This window comes from Rhinatrema bivittatum, chromosome 2 (genome assembly GCF_901001135.1).
Source record: "Rhinatrema bivittatum chromosome 2, aRhiBiv1.1, whole genome shotgun sequence".
Classification (NCBI taxonomy): Eukaryota; Metazoa; Chordata; class Amphibia; order Gymnophiona; family Rhinatrematidae; genus Rhinatrema; species Rhinatrema bivittatum.
In genome coordinates, this window is record NC_042616.1 from 205,499,511 (window position 1) to 205,518,169 (window position 18,659).

Genomic DNA, 18,659 nt, shown 5'->3' on the forward strand with positions numbered 1-18,659 from the left:
ACTGTGGTTTGATGCATCATCCAGTTAGATTGCAAGCCCTCTGGGGACAGAGAAATACCTACAGTACTTGAATAAATCCACTTCAAAGTATCTGAAAAAGCAGAATATAAATCAAAAAAATAAAAATATTTCATGCAAAAAAAATCAAATCCTTTATTTTGAAAATGAGAACAATGAACTTTAAATTGTTTCTATTATAGGACAGAGGACAGAAAAATGAAAAAAGCAGAAAAGGCAAAGGCTGTCAGTTCAATCCAAATTGTAAGTAAAACCAAGTTTTAAATGGTGTTTTTAGCAAAACATTAATCCGTGAGAATGCATTTCCATCTCTTTTGTATGTGTGCAAATTTCATTTTGAAATCCTTTCTTTATTGGATCCAGATATGACAAATTTATAGCCATAGGGTGGTCCTAGCTCCATGTCAAAAGGGGAGACTGAGCCAGTCTTGCCTTTATTTCCATTGTATGTATAGCCTTGTGGTTCTCAAGGAGCAACAAGTCAATCCATGCAATGCAAGTAAAATCGGCCTGTTGTGTTGGATGTGAAACCGCAGCCTATATTCATCCCCAGTTGACAACCTGCTGTTGCAAATCTGCTTTTGCAATCTGATTGTAATTAGAGATGTGAGAGCCTTCCAAAATGTAGGGGGTCATTCTCTAAAATGCGATGGGCCATTATTGCGTGTCTTAGGGTATTATCGCATGGGCGTATCACGGTGGTAAAATTTAAATTAGGGGAAGAGGTGGAGTTAGGGAAGAGTTTGGGCGGGGTTAAGGCTAATGAGATGGCGGCACCACTGCAGGCGATAATGGTTTGGACATTATCGCCGGCAGTAGCACAGGAATAGCACCACCTTTTGCCGTGGCGCTATGGGGATGATAATGTGCGGCACAGCCGCACCTGCGGCCGGCGAAACCACACCGCCACAATGCGGCTGGCTGCACACTTTCGTCCCCCCTGCTGCTTTTTTCACCGCAGCTCATCATTCCACTAGATTTATAGCGGAACGATGGATCTAGGCCATAGTTTGCAGGAATTCATTAGAGTTTCTCAAAAGTTCTATAAAATGTCATAAAAGCCATTAAAATCGAACCACATCTAATTTGTTGGACTTCCAAGTTCAATGAACCTGCAGGCAAGTTCCAGCATATGAAAACATTTGAAGAAAGTTGGCAGTTATTTTGTCACAGGCACCTTAAAATAGGTCTGTCACCAGGAAGGGCGGTTGGGTTTGTGACTTTTGTGCCAAGCTAGAGGCCAAAAAAATGAGGGAACAAAAAAAAAGTGAGAAAAAGAGGAGATTTGGGGATTTTTTTGTGTTTGTGGATGCTTGGGTGGTTTTGGTCCTTTTTCATTCTTGGTATTTGCTTCTTCCGTACTAGAGTCCAGAAGGACACAGGAGTGTGTAGTGGCACAGTGATGAGGAACAGGAGAGTCAGTGGTGACAGTCCCATGAATGCAGCAGCTATGCTATTGCCAGGGCCTGCAGCTGATCCTGCTGTTGAGGAGGAAGTGACTGCTGGGCTAGAATTATTATCTGGCTTGTTTTTGGCGGACAGGTTGATCCAGTCCTGGTTTTACCCCACGGCAAGGATGGACTTATAGTTTCAAATTTTTTTTTTTTCGATTGATTTCCCCTAAGAAATTGAGAACAACAGCAATAAAATCCTGGAGCCTGGATCCCCCTAAATATTCAGCTTTGATGCAGCTAATGTAACCAAAATAATTAAGGCCTCTACAAAAAAAGGTCAGCCTCTTCATATAATGGAAAGGGCTGGGGATGAGTTTTCTCTGAGGCCAGTAGTCATGGACTGATGGCAGAGGATGGTTGTCATGTGGTTACTTTCCTGTGAGGGAGCCAAGGAACTGACAGTCTCCTGGGATGAAGTCCATGGAGCTAGAATCAAAGCAGCATTTATCGTAAAAGAAAAACAACTCGAGAACAATAGAGTCCATCAGAGCTTCCCGTATCAAAGTAAACACTAAGTACATTCTGGCTACTAGCCACAGTGAGAATTTCAAAAAGCTGAGTCTCCATTCAGAAACAGGTGGGGCAAAGCACCTCAAACCCTAATCCGCATTTCTGAAGCCTCCGGCACGTTGATTGTGAGACTAATAGTTGTTCGCCTATAGGTAGTGCAAAGCTATATAACTCTGGCACAGCCTTTCCCATAAAGTAAAAGGGCTGCCTACTATAAAATAGCACAAAAAAAGATATGCAGAGGTTAAATAGATCCACATGGCTATCAGGCACAGCCTGAATGGTTACAAATAGCACAAAAAAAAAACAACTTCAAAGTGTCCAGCAGAGCTTTTAGCTTTTCCAGTGAGAGAGAGAGAGATATCCTAGTATGGATGTAAGTAAGACAGAGTGACACTAAAAGGGATTGTTTATAAAAAGGTACAATCTCCTTGTTATTAACGAAAGCTTTCTACCTGGTCCTTTGCATTTATCAGAATCACTCTGTAGGAATGGTTCCTCCCTAACTCTCCTCCAGCTCTGTGGATAGCTGGGTGTGGCTGCGTGGGTCAGCATGTCCCCTTTCAACCTCCTTGGCTCTTTGTTTTCCTACCCGAACCCTGATGATGTGGTTGAGGGAAAGCTTTCCTAACTCGGTCGCTTACAGGGTGGTACTTGCTCTATCACACTTCCCAAAGAACTCATTAAGATTGCTCAAATCGTACCACCTCTCTTGGGTTCAATACTTTTATTGTCTCCTCAGTTTCGATATGCAGATGGACTGGACATCTTCTTAATGATAGTTGGAACGCTCGGATCTCTTGGAAATGGGGCCTGCCTTCCCTTAATGACACTTGTTTTTGGTGACATGAGCGATAGCCTTGTCTGCGGCAGTTCATCCTCCACTAATTCATGTAAGAAAATGCTCTGTTCTTAATCTTATCTTCTATGTATAATAATTAAAAGAGTTTATATTTTAAACCCTAATCATAAGTCTGTAATTTATCTCCCTGTGATTACTGTTGGCCACAGCTGCATTAATTTTCCATGTGGAAAACAAATAAACACCAATGTAATATTTTTGTTATAATATTGGAGAGAATTGCTATTTACAAGGGGCCTTAGTGTTTGATATATTGGCCATTGTGTTAGGCATTGTAATATTTTACTAAAAGCACATTTATTTAAGAATGCGAACACATATTCTAGTTTATGTACCAAGCCCTTGACAGTCTGAATTTAGAATTTTTCCATACAGTGATGCAGTATTTGATTTCCAGCTTGCCTAGGACAGCTCATTAGATAGATATGCATTTTTATCTGTGAAACTTAGGTGTAGTTTGCCTGCTTAGTTAGGAGGGCAAAGAGTAGGGAGGGCATGCTGGTTGGAGGGCAGAAGGGGCCCAATTCAGCAGTAGCAACTGGAGCATTTGGGGGATCACTGCCCCAATTGTCCCCCCAAACTATACCTATGCTAAAAGTAGAGAATCCATGCAGTCATGTCTGTCCTTCCTTATATTTATTAGGGGATGTGCAGCTGGAAATTTTTCATGTTTTTTTGCCATTTTGCTTAGTTTTTTTAAAATTTGTTTTGATAGCTTTCTGTATTCTTAAAAATGTTCATTTCCATTTAATGTGCACAAAATCAAAATAGTGTGCACAAAATTGAAATAGCACACACTAAATCGATTTACTGCACACTAAAATCTGAAAACAAATTTAATAAATGCATATCCCTAATATATACATTTGTGTCTGTTTCTGGTGTGAGGGTATTAGTGCACATAGGTTTATTCTTGGGAAGGGCAATATTCAAAGCCATTTACCCAGTACGTTTTATTTGCATATATCAGGATTTACACATGTAAGTCAGTGTATTTTAAACACACACGCATCAACGAAATTACCAGTTTTACCAATTAATCCACCAGTTTATCCAATCCTTCTAAAGATCGTTGAGAACTAGCTCCAGTTCACTGCTATACAATAAACAAGTTTAAGATCATTTACAACAGATAATTAGCAGGTGTACCAATGCATAAGTAAGTTGGCAAATTTACATGCGTATTTCTAAAAATAGCAACTTATGTGCATAAAAGTTTGCCCCCTCCCCAGAATGCCCCTTGTGGGGGTCAGGAGGGTCCCCCAAGACTTGCCAAAAGTACCTGGTGGTCCAGCGGGGGTCCGGGAGCAATCTCTTGCACTCGGGCCTTCGGCTGCCATCCATTAGTGTGCAGTAAGCAAAGGAGTAGTCAACATCGATAGCCTTTGACCTTCTATGTCACAGGGACCCTCCTGACCCCCACAAGACTTGCCAAAAGTCCCTGGTGGTCCAGCGGGGGTCCAGGAGCGATCTCTTGCACTTGGGCCGTCGGCTGTTATCCATTAGTGTGCAGTAAGGAAAAGAGTAGTCAAAGTCGATAGCCTTTGACCTTCTATGTCACATGGTAGGAGCAATGGATGGCCAGTGCCATCTTGTGCTCCTACCATGTGACAGAGGCTGACCAATGGCACCGGTAGCCCCTGTGACATAGAAGGTCAAAGACTATCGGCGCCATTTTGAATACCGGCAGCCGAGGGTGTGAGTGCAGGAAATGGCTCCCGGACCCCCCCGCTGGACCACAGGGAGTTTTGGTAAGTCTTGGGGGGGTCAGGAGGGTGGGGGGTTGTACTTAATTCAATTTTAGCTGGGAAACGAATAACAATTAATGCATGTACGTATCGGGGCCCCCCCTTGCCAAATGCAACGTATCTGCCCCCCGACGAATACGAATCCCGAATGCAACATAAGACGTCCCTCTGCACATCCCTATCACAGACTTTGACTACTCCTTTGCTTGCTTCCTGGACCTGACTCCGTCCTGCTTATTGCCTGCACTGATTCTTGGCCCATCTCTGGACTCTCTCTTAGATCACCCTCAGGATCCACTTAAGTCCTGCCGGCCCCAAGGGCTCAACCTGCAGGGAACGGAGCTAGTTTAGGCATAGCTCCAGCCTGTCTCAGACCAGAGTATCTTTGCCAGCTGTCAGTGTGGGCCTAGTGGGCTTGCTCATGAGATAGTGTCAACAGAGCCACAACATAAGGGCTCACAATTCTTACACGCTGAGGTAGATCTTCAAAACATACACGCGCGCGAAAAAAAGTATACCAGATTTTATAAGATACGCGCGTAGCCGCACGTATCTTATAAAATCTGGGGTCGGCGCGCGCAAGACTGCGCAAAATCGGCAGCCTGTGTGCGCCAAGCCGCGCAGCCTGCCTCTGTTCCCTCCGAGGCCGCTCCGAAATCGGAGCGGCCTCGGAGGGAACTTTCCTTCCGCGTCCCCCCACCTTCCCCTCCCTTCTCCTATCTACCCCACCCCCCAGCCCTACCTAAATCCCCCCCCTTACCTTTGTTGGGCAAGTTACGCCTGCTTGAAGCATGCGTAACTTGCGCGTGCCGCCCCGGCATCCCCCGGCACAGGCCGCAGTGCCGGGGGACTTGGGACTGCCCTCCCGGCCCGCCCCCGAACCGTCGCCATGCCCCCGGACCTGCCCTGGACCGCCCCTGCCCCGGACACGCCCCCTCCCACTCCTTTTACGAAGCCCCGGGACTTACGTGCGTCCCGGGGTTTTGCGCGCGCCAGCAGCCTATGCAAAATAGGCGCGCCGGCGCGCGAGTGCCCTGCGCGCGTAAATCCACACATACCTGAGACAATGAAGGGTGAAGTGATTTGTCCAAGGTCACAAAGATCATCAGTAGGAGAAGCAGTATTTCAACGCTGGGTTCTCTGGTTCTCAGCCCTGATCTAATCACTAGGCCACTACTCCATTTCCTTTAGCTGACTAAAAGTATGCATGAGCTTCCATAGCCCATGTACATTTATTTGGGTAATAAAGAGGTGGATCTGGGAATATATTTCAGTCAGGAAAGAAAACAGTGTATGTACATGTGATTTTCAAATTTAAGCATACTAGTTTGCACCTATCAGCCATCTGCATAAATAGCAATTGCAAAGTACATGGCCACTTGTACTATGCATACTTTATGCTAATTTTTAAAAAGAAATTACCCAAGTAGTTTTTCTTTGAAATTAGCTACAAAGTACACAATTTGGGTTTCATTTTTAAAAGGAGCATTACCTGCTATTAATTAAGTTGACTTAGAAAATAGCCACTGCTATTACTAGCAACAATAACATGGAATAGACTTAGTTTTTGGGTACTTGCCAGGTTCTTATGGCCTGGATTGGCCACTGTTGGAAACAGGATGCTGGGCTTGATGGACCCTTGGTCTGACCCAGTATGGCATGTTCGTATGTTCTTAGGATTTATACACATAAAATGTGGTTTTATGCATATAAATGGACTTTTGAAAATTGCTAGGGATTGTGCTTGCTAAAGTACACACAGAATTGATTCCATGCAAATTTTTACATGCATTAGAAAGAGGTATACTGGGGGGCAGAGTTAGGGCAGAGATAGTAGAGATTTGCATGCATACTACGATGATTGTTGTCTGTGGATTGCCCCAGAAATGAGCAATCTAATTCCAGGAAATTCAAAACCAGGCCACCAACGATGTACTTTTGCTTAGGCCATCCACTTTCCCTTCAGGATGAACCCTCTGGTGCCGGTTGCTGGTGAGGTAGGATAAACGGGGAAAGCCCTCGATATGCCAAACACAGAGTAAGGAACAGGAACTAACCAGAAACCAGGAACCCAGAAAGGAGCACTGAATTTGGAGCTAAAGATAATTAAATACAAGCACAAGAAAGTAGTATCAAGCTCTGGCAACTGACTGCTGAGGTTGACTCAGTAAAAGTACAAGTCTACACATGAAACAAGATGGCCACTGGGGAGAAGCGAAGAGCACAGAGCTTGGAGGACTAGAAAGACAATTCAAGCAGCTCACAGCACCACCTGCAGGCTGGAAGAGAATTCAGCAATGATTCTTACACATACTTTCAGTTTTCGAAAGTATACACGCAAATCTACTTGCACATATATACATCTGTTAACAAGTGCACATGTAGCACTGTATTGTCTGCACACCATCTAATTTTCAAAGGAAACATATATATAAATCCGCTTTGAAAACTCAGGCTTTATACATGCAGATTTCAGCTCTGCATAGACCACTGAAAGTTACCCTCTTTAAGAGCCTAACTTTCAAAGCTGTCAGTAGTACAGAATTTGTACGGAGATTTTGCTAGTATTTTATAAAGTGTGTGGCGGGATCTGCATGGTTGGAGTTTCTAAAATACCACATATTTCTGCCTTGAAAGTATGCCCATATGTATTAGTACACATATTTTTGTAATGCAGGAACATATATAATTTCTCTACTCATTTTTAAAAAATACATACATATTATTATAAAAATTCATAGGAAATACCCCACAATTAAATACAAAGGCAGGTACATTTTAAAGTATGCATGAATACCATTCTGAAAATATTTAGTTGCATACATACTTGGATTTTTCCACCAGTTTACTGATTTTTCCACCAGTTCATCCAGACCTGTACCATTTCATATAGATTCTCTATCACATTATCCTGAACCCCAACCAGTTCATTCAGATCTCCCACCCAAAATCTGAAGACATAAGATAAGTCCAAATTCAATTGCATGAGCCAAGTAGCATGTGCAAAGGTTTCAAACAAGTTTGGTGGTGTATGTGTGTAAATCTTTTCCAAAACAGCAACTTGTGAGTATACTTCAGAACTCTGCCCCAGAATGCCCCAGACCACCTTTCTTTTCCTTTAAAATGTACACACAATACTGCAAGTATTTTATGTTTATGCACCACTGTTCTGTAATCAATCACAACAGTTTACAAAATAAAATGATAATAACATAATGGCAAGTTACATAAAATCAAGAGATACTAATAAATAACATCAATAAAAGCAAACAGTACAAAGGTAAAAAAACATTATGAAATCAGTGGTAAAAATGAATTCAAATTAGAAAAAAAAAGTTTAAATACATTAAATAAAAATTAAATAAAAAATAAAATAAAATAAAAATAAAAGTAAAAAAAATAGGTCTTACTTAATAGTCCAGTTCCAAAACATCATACCAGCCAGTGTAAATAACTGCCTTATTTTAAACATTAGTCTCATAGGCTAGTATAAAAAGCCATGTCTTCAATTCTTTCTTAAAAACAGAAAAGTCTTTTTGCAGTCTTAGTTCGACATGTAGTGAATTCCATAATTTAGGACCAGCTATTGAAATAGCTCTCACTCTAACTTTGCTCAAATGTGCAGTTTGGACTGAAAGAACTGTCAACAAGCATTTATTGGCAGATCTTAAATTCCATTGAGGGGTATGCAAATGAATGGCTGCGTTTAGCCATTCAACCTTATCCTTATGCAATGATTTGTGAAATAAACATAAGACTTTATAATCGATCATGAATTTTATCGGTAACCAGTGTAATGCAATTAATGTAGGATTATATAGTCATATTTTTTACTACCTGTTAAAACTTTTGCTGTGGCATTTTGGAGTAGTTGGAGTGGTCTCAAGGAACTTGCTGGAAGGTCCATTAAAAGGGCATTACAGTAATCTAAATTAGAAAAAATTAAAATCTGTAGCAGAGCGAAAACCATTGTAATTGAGGAAAAGTTACTTATATGTGTACATGCTATGCAAACAATCCCTGTGTAACTTTGAAAATTCCCTCCTAAGGCTATACACATAGGGCCGGATTTTAAAAGGGTTACGCAAGTAATCAAGTCTACGTGCGCCGGGCCTATTTTTAAAAGGCCTGGCAACGTGCATAAAGCCCCGGGACGCGTGAAAGTCCCAGGGCTTTACAAAAGGGGCGGTCCGGGTGTGGGAGCCAGAGGCCTCCCACAAAGAGGCCATTGCCACTGTGTTGGAGGCGGGCGCAAAAGGTAAAATAAAATTTTGGGGGGGTTAGAGTAGGGTGGGGGGAGGGAACGGGGAAGGCAGCATGGCTCAGCACAATTGTGCACCCACTTGCAAAGTACGGGGTAGATTTAAAAGGAGTGTGCGTGGCCTACATGTGCGTGCACTACCCGGCGCGCGCACATGTACACCCGATTTTATAACTTGTGCACGCTCCTTTTAAAATCTACCCCATACATTGCAATTTCATGAGCTATTGAAAATTGCCTCCATAATGTTATTTTTTTCCAAGATCAATTAAAAATGAATCAGATATAGACTACAGAGATCTTATAGTTCATTTCTTGGAACCCCTCAGTACTGCTTGAAGCCCTGAAATAGCTGTGTCTTTTGCAGTACTCAAAACCTGAAAATTAGGGATGTGCATTCATTTGAAATGACTCAGACAATATCAACAATATTTTCTATGCCATTTCATTTCATTTTTTAAATGAAATGATAGAAAAAACCATGATATTTTGTGGATTTTTTCTATCTTTTTTTTGTGTGCACTATTGCAAATAGTGGGCCGGATTTTAAAAGCCCTGCGCGCGTAAATCCGGCTGGATTTTGTTCGCGCCCGGTGAGCGAACAAAAGTACGCGCTTGTGTAAATTTATAAAATCTACCCCAGTGTGCACAGGTACCCTGACAAATAGCACAACCCTGGGGTCCCCGGAGACCCCCTATTCCTCCCCCCAGGGCTCCTGGAGGTAGCCATTTCCTGAGAAAAATTAAAAAAAAAAAAAATATATATATATATATAAAGAAATATATATATTTCTTTTTTAATAAAACCAGTCACAGGCACTGCCGCTCCCCTTTGTTAAAATATACCCTCCTGGGAGCTGGCTCCTTCATGGCTCACCCTAGCAAAAAACTATATAAAACTTAAAATGTATAAATGTATCCAGAAAATTACTATTTGAGAAACTACTCAGGTCGGCCTACTCAGTATATTTCACACTTTTTTAAAGCACATTCTAACTTAGAAATATTTTCCAAATTAACAGATATAGGGCCATAATAAAAATTATTTTACCTTTATATTGTGTTAAAAATTAATCTACAAGCATATGCACTTTGCAGAAAAGTTTGTATATAAAAACAAAAAAAAAACCATGCAACTCTGCCAATGATGCTACCTTTTCTGTCCCATGCTTTTGAAGATATAACCCTAAATTAATACTAATGCTTAAAAAGTTATTTTGTTGGCTGTGCATTACTTATTGTCCCATTTCACTTTGAGGCAGAAATAAATGAGCTAATTACCTCAGTTTCTCTGAACTGTAAGGTTAAAAGAGGTTCAATGATAAATTATTAACAGTACATAGGCCAGAGTCCATAACAATTATCAATGTCATCTGTACCTAATATCTGTCACCTTCTTTTTTCCTCAGCAGCAGTCTGTGCTCAGTTCAAGTCCTTTGAAGAACAAATGACAGTGTAAGTTCAAAGAAACTCTAAAAATCAAGTTGTATATCTGCTGGAGCAGTGTAAGAGTACTGAATACATACTGTGAATGACCATGTTAATTTGAGTATACTGAATATTAGAGGAGAACCAAAGCACATTGAAAAAACTATAAAACAACAAAGAGGTCAGTAGCACTTTATAGATGTGGGGATCCCCAAACTATGGCCTGCAGCTGGATCCGGCCCACAGAACTCGATTCTCCAGCTTGTCATATTTTTCCTTCACAAAAATTTTTTCTTCACTGGAGGATTTTTTATCTCCTTGGGTGCAGCTGCAACAACGGCAGCAGCACCAGCAAGGCTGATAGGCATTGCCAAGCTCTGCCTGCAGAAGCCGAAGAAGATGCACAGGCCAGAAAACACCAACAATAGGAAAACCAGAAGACCCATGATCTGGAAACAGCTGCTAGCAGGGAGGCCAGGCCTCATCAGCAATAGCAAAGCCAGAGGACCTGCAGTGATGGAAACAGCTGCTTGGAGGGTGGCCACTTCCTAAAATCAAAAGGCGGCAAGGGAGGGTGGGGATAAGGGAAAGGGAAGGCTGTTGCAGTAATCTGAGAGTTAAGAACCTTTGCACTGGATTTCAGCACACAGTTTTAATGCACAAATTACAATTTTTTTTACTCCCGATGCAGTAAGCTAATGCTATGTTATTGCATCGGGATTTAAAAAAAACAAAACAAAACATTGCAAGGAAAATGTTTGATCGGTACAGGCTGAATGCACATTTTAACTCAGGAAGGTGAGAGCATTATGGGTGTTAGGAGAGAGTACTTATCCAGCTAAGTGGGAGCCACCACCAAGAGGCCGGATACATATTGACTTATCTGGCTTTTTGGCCGTAGTTAGCCGCTGCTACTTAGTCTGATAATTACTGACCTATCTGCCTATCTGGCCGTTGTTCACAACTACTTATCCAGATAAGTACTACCTTAGGGGGTTATTTTCTAAAGGTTTATTGCACACAAAAAGAGCTTTTTTGCATGTGTTAGGATGTAAATGACTGAGAGGAGAGGAGTCGGGGCGGGGAGGAGATGGGGCGGGGAGGGGGAGGAGTCGGCCACGGCACCGCTGCCGGTGAGAATGGGAGGAACATTCTCACCAGCATTAGCGCAGAAAATAGCAACATCTTTTACGGTGGCGCTATTCGTGTGAAAGGCTGCAGTCGACTGCACTGCAGCTGGCGAAATCGCACCACCGCGGTGCGAATGGCTGCAGTCTTTCGCAGGCCTGCCCCTCTTCGCCCCTCCCACTTTTTTGCGGGATTCATCTTTCCATGAGGAATGATGAATCCTGCCCTAACTTGGCTAAGTGGTAGTTGCAAAACCACAGCAAGATAGCTGGATAAATCAATACTTATCTGGATAAGGGGCAGATTTTAAAAGCCCTGCGTGCTGGCGCGCCTATGTTGCATAGGCCGCCGGTGCATGCAAAGCCCCGAGATGCGTGTAAGTCCCGGGGCTTTGCTTGGGGGGGCGTGTCGGGGGGGCATGTCGGGTGCGGCGTGGCATTCAGGGGTGTTCCAGGGGTGGGGCCACGGGCGTATTGCCGGCCCGGAGCATTCCAGGGGCGTGGCCAAGGCCTCCGAACCAGCCCCTGGGCCGGGGAATGGCGCGCCGGCAGCCCGCTGGCGCGTGCAAGTTACACCTGCCTCCGGCAGGCGTAACTTTCTCAACAAAGCCAGGGGGGGATTTAGTTAGGGCTGGGGAATGGGTTAGGTAGGGGAAGGGAGGGGAAGGTGGGGGGAAGGTGGGGGGTGGAAAAAAAAGTTCCCTCTGAGGCCACTCCGATTTCGGAGTGGTCTTGGAGGGAACGGAGGCAGGCTGCTCAGTTCGGCGCGCGCATGTTATAAAATTGGGCGTAAATTTGTTCGCGCCGGGTTCTCTGAGCAAATCTACACCCGCGCATAACTTTAAAAATCTACCCCTAAGTGTTCCATATTTTTTTCCCCCTTTTAAGCACTGGAAACTTAACTTCATCTCTGATCTGGAATTATATTTCCAGTGCTAAGAAAATCTACACCTCTCTACACTGGGGAGCATTACTTAATGCTCTCATTTGCATATATGACCATGCACAGATCTACCCTCATATTTTATAACCAGTATGTATCATGTAGGTGTAGGTTATAAAATATGTATAAATCTACTCTGCGACATTCACGTGTATCTATACATATGTGTAAATATATACATTAGTTAGCCGGATAAGTCTAAAACAAAAGCGCTACTTCTCCGGGTAAGTAAGTTAGCCCAGATAATTCTCAAAAAGCACTACTTGTCTGGCTAACTTATTTAGCCGGATAAGTAGCTTATTATGAGACATATGCGTCTAAGTGTCAGTGTTTAGGTGCCACCACTTAGCCAGATAAGCCGGAATTGCAGGCTGAACAATGGAAATACCGAGGGCATTTTTCTAATCTAATCTATAATTTTAAAATTATACGTGCAGATTATTTGCAGGCGAAAATTAAGCAGGACTCACCCACGCAAATCCCTATTTACATGTGCAAGTCAGAGAATTTTCTAACATGCGTGTGTAAAGGAAATTAAACCATTTTTCAATTCCTCCACCAGTTTGCCAGTCCATCTCCAGATTATCCAGACCTTCCTGGCTCTGCAGCTTGAACTCCCCTCCCCTCCCCTCCAGTTCACCCAGACCTCCTACTCAGCCAATAATACAGTATAAAAACATTTGATATCAGTCATGGAAGATAATTAGTGAGTGTAAAATTAAGCAAGTAAGTTGCCAAATCTACACATACAAGTCTCTTTAAAAATATCAACTTATGTGCATATGGGTTGACCCTATCCTGGAACGCATCTAAACTGTCCCTTTTTTACACGTGGCTATTTGTGTGCAAACCCTCATTTCTGCACCTATGTTTGATGTTTATAAATAGCATGTGTGATTGTATATGCTATTTAAGTTATGGCCGCCGGCCGTGGCTTCCCGCGACCGGTGCCCATCACTTACCGGTGCGGGGCCGCTTCCCTGGGCTCGCTGGCTGCGGCAGCCGCCTCCGGCATTGCTCTTCACGGCCAACCCAGCTGCTGCATGGCTAGGCCATATTCCAAGGCCTGCCGAGACGCCTGCTGCTTCCTGTGCAGGCTCCTCCCCCACAGGGCCTTCCTAGGGCCGCGCGCGCGTGCGTCTCTCCACTATTTTTAAAGGGACCATGGCTGGATATTGCCGCAGTCCCTCCTACTGACCCCACCTGGCTCTTTTTTATTTAAGGCAAGGTCTACTCCACAGACCTTGCCTTGGCTTCTTGGCACCCTGACTTCATGTCCTGTTCCTCCACGGAGGATCTCTTCTGGTTTTTCCGTACCGCCTGACTTTTCCAAGAGTCTGACCTTTTGCCTGGAACTTGACTCCGAAAATTACTGCCTGTCCCAAGCTTTCACCTGGATCTTTGACTCAGAAAACTGCTGCCTGTTCCTACCCGGTGCCTGGGAGTTCACCTACAAGAATTGTCTCCTGTCCTGACCCACGCCTGGTCTCCTGTTTCTGGGTCGAGGTCCGCTTCAGTTCTCGCTCTCCACTCCAGCCTTCCTCCACTTCTGGTCCCGGGTCTGGAATCCATTCCAGCTTCTCATCTTCACTCCGAGACCCCACGTAAGTCCAGCCGGCCCCGGTACCCAAGGGCTCAACCCAAGGGGAACGTGGGTTGGTAGTGGTGAAGCTCTAGCGGGGTCTCTGCTTCATCCCAGATTTGCCTTCCGACAGTGGGGACCTGTGGGGGTTTCCTCCACAGGTGGCATCAACTCCACCCGGGCAAGGGGGTCCACCTTTCAGAACCGTAACAATTTACGCTTGTATATGATAATTTTTCCATGCACAATCTTTTGAAAATTCATCCCTAAGTCTAGAAAGTGCCACAAGCCTCTTCATAATTTTTTGCTGTTGCAAATTAACATGGCTAACTCCTTGGGTGTTTACTTATACAACCCCCATCCCCGGGTGTGGACTGCACTCCGATGGGGCCATAAAAGAATGTGTTAGTCTCTGGGGCTGATTCACTCTGGCTAGCTCTTTTACACTGTCTCTTTTCTTCCCAGGGTCTGGATTCTTTGGTCATGGGTGGAAAGATTTATCTCTCAGGGTGCAGAGTGACAGGGGTGACTGTTTATGCTTTCTTTTCCCTGGGAGAGGTGTACTTGCCCTCAGTGTATGTGCTGTACATGCCAAAGATATAGTGACCAAAGATAAAGTCTTTATTGATGGGTAATCAGGTGAAATATGGCACAATAAACTCAGTCCTCAGCACCACAGTTGCACTTGTTAGTTACTTACAGTTTCTCACTCTGTCTGTACAGATGTCTCATATTCCAGGGCATGGAGAAACACTCACCCTCCAGGGATTGGCTAAGTGAGGTTTCCCCAAATGGCCAGGGTATCCCTTGTTGGGACAGGAAATCCTCTTTGATACTGGTAAAAAAAAAAACCCAACAAACCAACCAGTAACACAGCTATCCATACACAGAGAGTAAATCCTCTCTCCCCCCAGGGGTGAGACTCCAGATGGGTGTCCTCAATGATCTCAAAGTTTCTTACTCACAGTTAGATGATCTTCTTTATTCTCTTTCTTTCTCAATCGAATCCCAGATGTAAGGGATCCTATATGGAACAGGCAGCTCACTCTGTTCCATGGCAGGAAGGAAGGACAGGCAAAATGCTTCCTGCTGAATTTTTCAACCAAAGTCCTTTTCCCCTTCAAACTGAGTTCTTTCCTGCTGCAGGTCACCACCATACCTCCTTCCTTGTTGAGGGGATGGAGGGGGCAGGTCTTCTCTAAGAAGGGCACCCCAAACACAGGGTTCCCCATACTCCTTCTTGAAAGCTTTCCTGTCTGCTCCCAGCAGGTTGGAGTCTTGGGGCAGCCGTTCCATGAATGGCTTTAGCTCTGCCATTGTGTAGTACCCTGGAAGGCAGGACTCGCTCTTCTCTAGAGGCTCTTCCCATGGCTGGACAGAAGCTTTAATCTGCAGCTTGTTGTTCACAGCTCCCATCATCCTATCAATAACGTGGTCCTTCCTCTCAACAATGTTACACAGCCAGGGGTCCTCCTGGCTTCTGGCTCTGAAGTCCTTGTGCATGATAAAAAGAAAGATCAGAAACACCATTACTGCAAGCTTCAAAGGGCCATAGCATTTCTGTATCAACCTCATCTTCTGCCTCGAGTCCAAGGCCTTCTGAAAGACCCAGTCTCACAAAGCTCCTACCACAGAAACGTGGACTCCTGGAAAATAATCCAGAGGGAACCCCAACGCGGCAGTGAGTGGATTGGTAGGAACTGCCTCCCGACCTTGCAGGTTTTGCCTGGATCCGAGCTTTGCCTGGATCCTCTAAGTAGGCCTGAAAATCCAAAGAAACAAACACACCTTAATGCCACCTAACTCTCCAAAAACTTAAAAGCACTGCCCCACAGCTCTCAGGAGAGAGAGAGTGGTTTATATGTCCTTCCAAAGGGGACGGCCATTCCAGCACCCTCAGAGGGAGGGGCTTTATGTGAATTTTGCCTCCTTGTTTTCCTAACCTATACCCACAGTAGCTCATAGGAGTACCCAGGGCCATACTGCTAATGAGCCTGGACAGCCATTACACGTACAGTGACTTGCAAAAGTTTTCAAACCCCCAAAAAAGTCAGCAGATTTGTGCGGATTACAAATGACACACAGATTGTTCCAGAAGTATGTTTATTGCAAACCAGTATGCTCTTAAAGTAAATTTTCAAAGTCACGATTCATTATTTTTCTGTATTTTTTGTAAAATAAAATTAAAAACTGAAAAATGCTGCTTGCATAAACATTCATCTCTATTAAACTAATACTACTTGGTAGAACCATCTTTTGCTGCAATAACATAACAGCTTTAAGTTTATTGGGGGTAAGTTTCTATCAGCTTTGCACACTGAGTGATTTTTGCCCATTCTTCCTGGCAGATTTGCTCCAGGTTGTTCAGATTGGTTGGTTGATGCTTATGGACTGCAATTTTCATTAGTGCTACAGATTCTCGATTTGGATTGAGATCTGGACTTTGACTTGGCTATTTTAAAACATTTACCTTTTTGTTGTTCAACCATTCCTGTGTTGCTTTGGCCTTCTGCTTAGGATCATTGTCCTGCTGAAGGGTGAACTTTCTCAAAAGTTTTAGTTTTTTAGCAGACTGAAGCAGGTTGTCTTGCAGTGTCTCCCTGTATGTTACATTATCCAACTGTCATTCAATTTTAACAAAATGTCCAGTTCTTGCTGAGGAAAAGCATCCCCGCAACATGAGGAGGCTGCCGCCCCTGTACTTTATTGTTTGGATGGTATTTGCTGAGAAATGGGTAGTGGTAGGTTTGCACCACACATAGGGACTGATTTTCAAAAGCATTTACATGCTTAGAATTGGGTTTTACACAGGTAAATGCACTTTACCAGTGTAAGTGACTTTTGAAATTGTTACAATGTATGCCATTGAATTGTCTATAGGATTTACCCACGTAAGTGTACGTTACGCATGTAAATGACTTTTGAAATTTGCTGTGATAGTATGTTACATTTATGCACAAAACTCCTTTGAAAATTCACCTGATAGTGTTTTGAATTTTGGCCAAAAAGCTCCATTTTTGTCTCATCTGATCACAAAACCTTTTCCCACATTTTAGTTGGGTCAGTCTGATGCTTTCTGGCAAACTCCAGATGTGCTTTGATGTGGTTTTTCTTCAGTAATGGTTTCTTTCTAGCCACTCTCACAAGCAGGCCAGTTATATGCAGAGTCTTGATATGGTTCACTCCAGTCTCAGCCACTAAACACTGTAGCTCCTTCAAAGTGATTATTGGCCTCTCTGTGGCTTCCTCACAAGTCTATTTCTTACTCTGACGCTGAGTTTTGAGGGACGGCCTTGTCAGGGCAGTGTCTGGGTGCTATGATGCAGCTTCCATTTCCTCACAAATGATCCAACTGTGCTAACTGGGATATCCAAGCACATGGATATTAATTTGTAGCCTTTTCCTACCTTGCTCATATCTATGACTTTATCTTTAATTTCCTTTGATTGCTCTTTCCTTAGATTTGCTCTTTCACAGCTTTCCTTCAGATTCACAATCTGACCAATGGTACTGGAATTAGGGGGTCTTTTATCCAGAAAAGCTGACCTATTTTAATGATTCACTGGTAGAAGTTAATTGTAAGCCAGTTGTTAGGGCGATATCTTTCATCTTTGTAAACCTGGAACTTCCACAGCACATGGGTTGAATACTTATGCAAGCACCATTTTTAATTTTTCAATTTTAATTTAACAAAAAATGCATAGAAAGCATGAATTGTGACTTTGAAAATTTACTTTAAGAGCATTGTGAGGCAGTCTACAGGAAACTCACTCAGACCACCTTAAGGGACCAGCTACAGCTATCTGGCCTGGTCCTCCTTGAGTCCCAACCCAGCAAAAGATTCTGGGCCTTGGCAGGATCTCTCTTCAGCCTAGCATAAGAAGGCAGGGCCCAGACATGTTAGATAGGCCCTGGGGAACAGGCAAAGACCCAGCCTACACAAAGACCTGCAATGTTTGAGGACTGTGTGTTACCAGAAGGTAAGATGACCTACATTATTTGTTTGATTTTGGCTTTCTCACTATAAATATACTGCACCTAAGGAAAGCACCAGAATCTGCCTCCTTTTTTCTCTTGGCTGTTTCATATGCCACAACTGGCCACATTACCACAAGCATACTGGTTTGCATAAACATACTGCCTGGAGCAATCTGTGTAAGTGGCATTTGTAATCCACACAAATCTGCTGATCTTTTATGGGGTGGAATATTTTTGCAAGCCACTGTATCTATAAGCATAGATGTGCTCAGAGACTTAAAAAAATCAGGCACAGAACAGACAAGTGGCTACTATTAATGGTTCACTTAAGCAAGAAACAAATACTCTTGTTTGATTTTGAATTAACAACCAGCAGTACTGCCAAAATACCAATCCAGGCACTCTTTCCTATTGTTTGACATATGCGTAAGGCATGCTATTATCACCCAGGTTTCCTAAACCCAATAGACTGTGAAGGCATAGGTAATCCTAAATTTGCTTTAATAAAGTGGACTACCTTGAGAGTTAATTCTTGTCCAGTTTTATTTTACAGTGTAGACATTAACTGCACTGATAAAGAATGGATTAAAATAGTGTGGCTGCCATGTTAATCCATTTGAATGCATGGAAATAAATGGTAACAAATAAAAACAAAAGAACAAAAATCTATAAATGATTTTATATATTTTAGGAAGAGTATGGAAGTGTGTCTTGCTATTGATTATTATTGTATGTTTTCTATGGTTTT

General features: G+C 43.1%; 1 protein-coding gene across 4 annotated transcripts in view; it reads left to right on the forward strand.

Annotated features, from left to right (window-relative positions):
• The window catches only part of LOC115084331 (ATP-binding cassette sub-family B member 5-like), a 210,913-nt gene that overhangs the window by 55,355 nt on the left and 136,899 nt on the right, over positions 1-18,659 (forward strand). For 2 of the 4 annotated variants that reach the window (XM_029589048.1, XM_029589051.1), the window contains exons 4-6: positions 201-261; positions 2,725-2,875; positions 10,263-10,308. In XM_029589048.1, the coding sequence (XP_029444908.1) occupies positions 201-261; positions 2,725-2,875; positions 10,263-10,308 (258 nt within the window). Of the gene's footprint in view, positions 1-200; positions 262-2,724; positions 2,876-10,262; positions 10,309-18,659 lie in introns of those variants that run through there. The other 2 variants (XM_029589050.1, XM_029589052.1) reach the window with 2 other exon arrangements.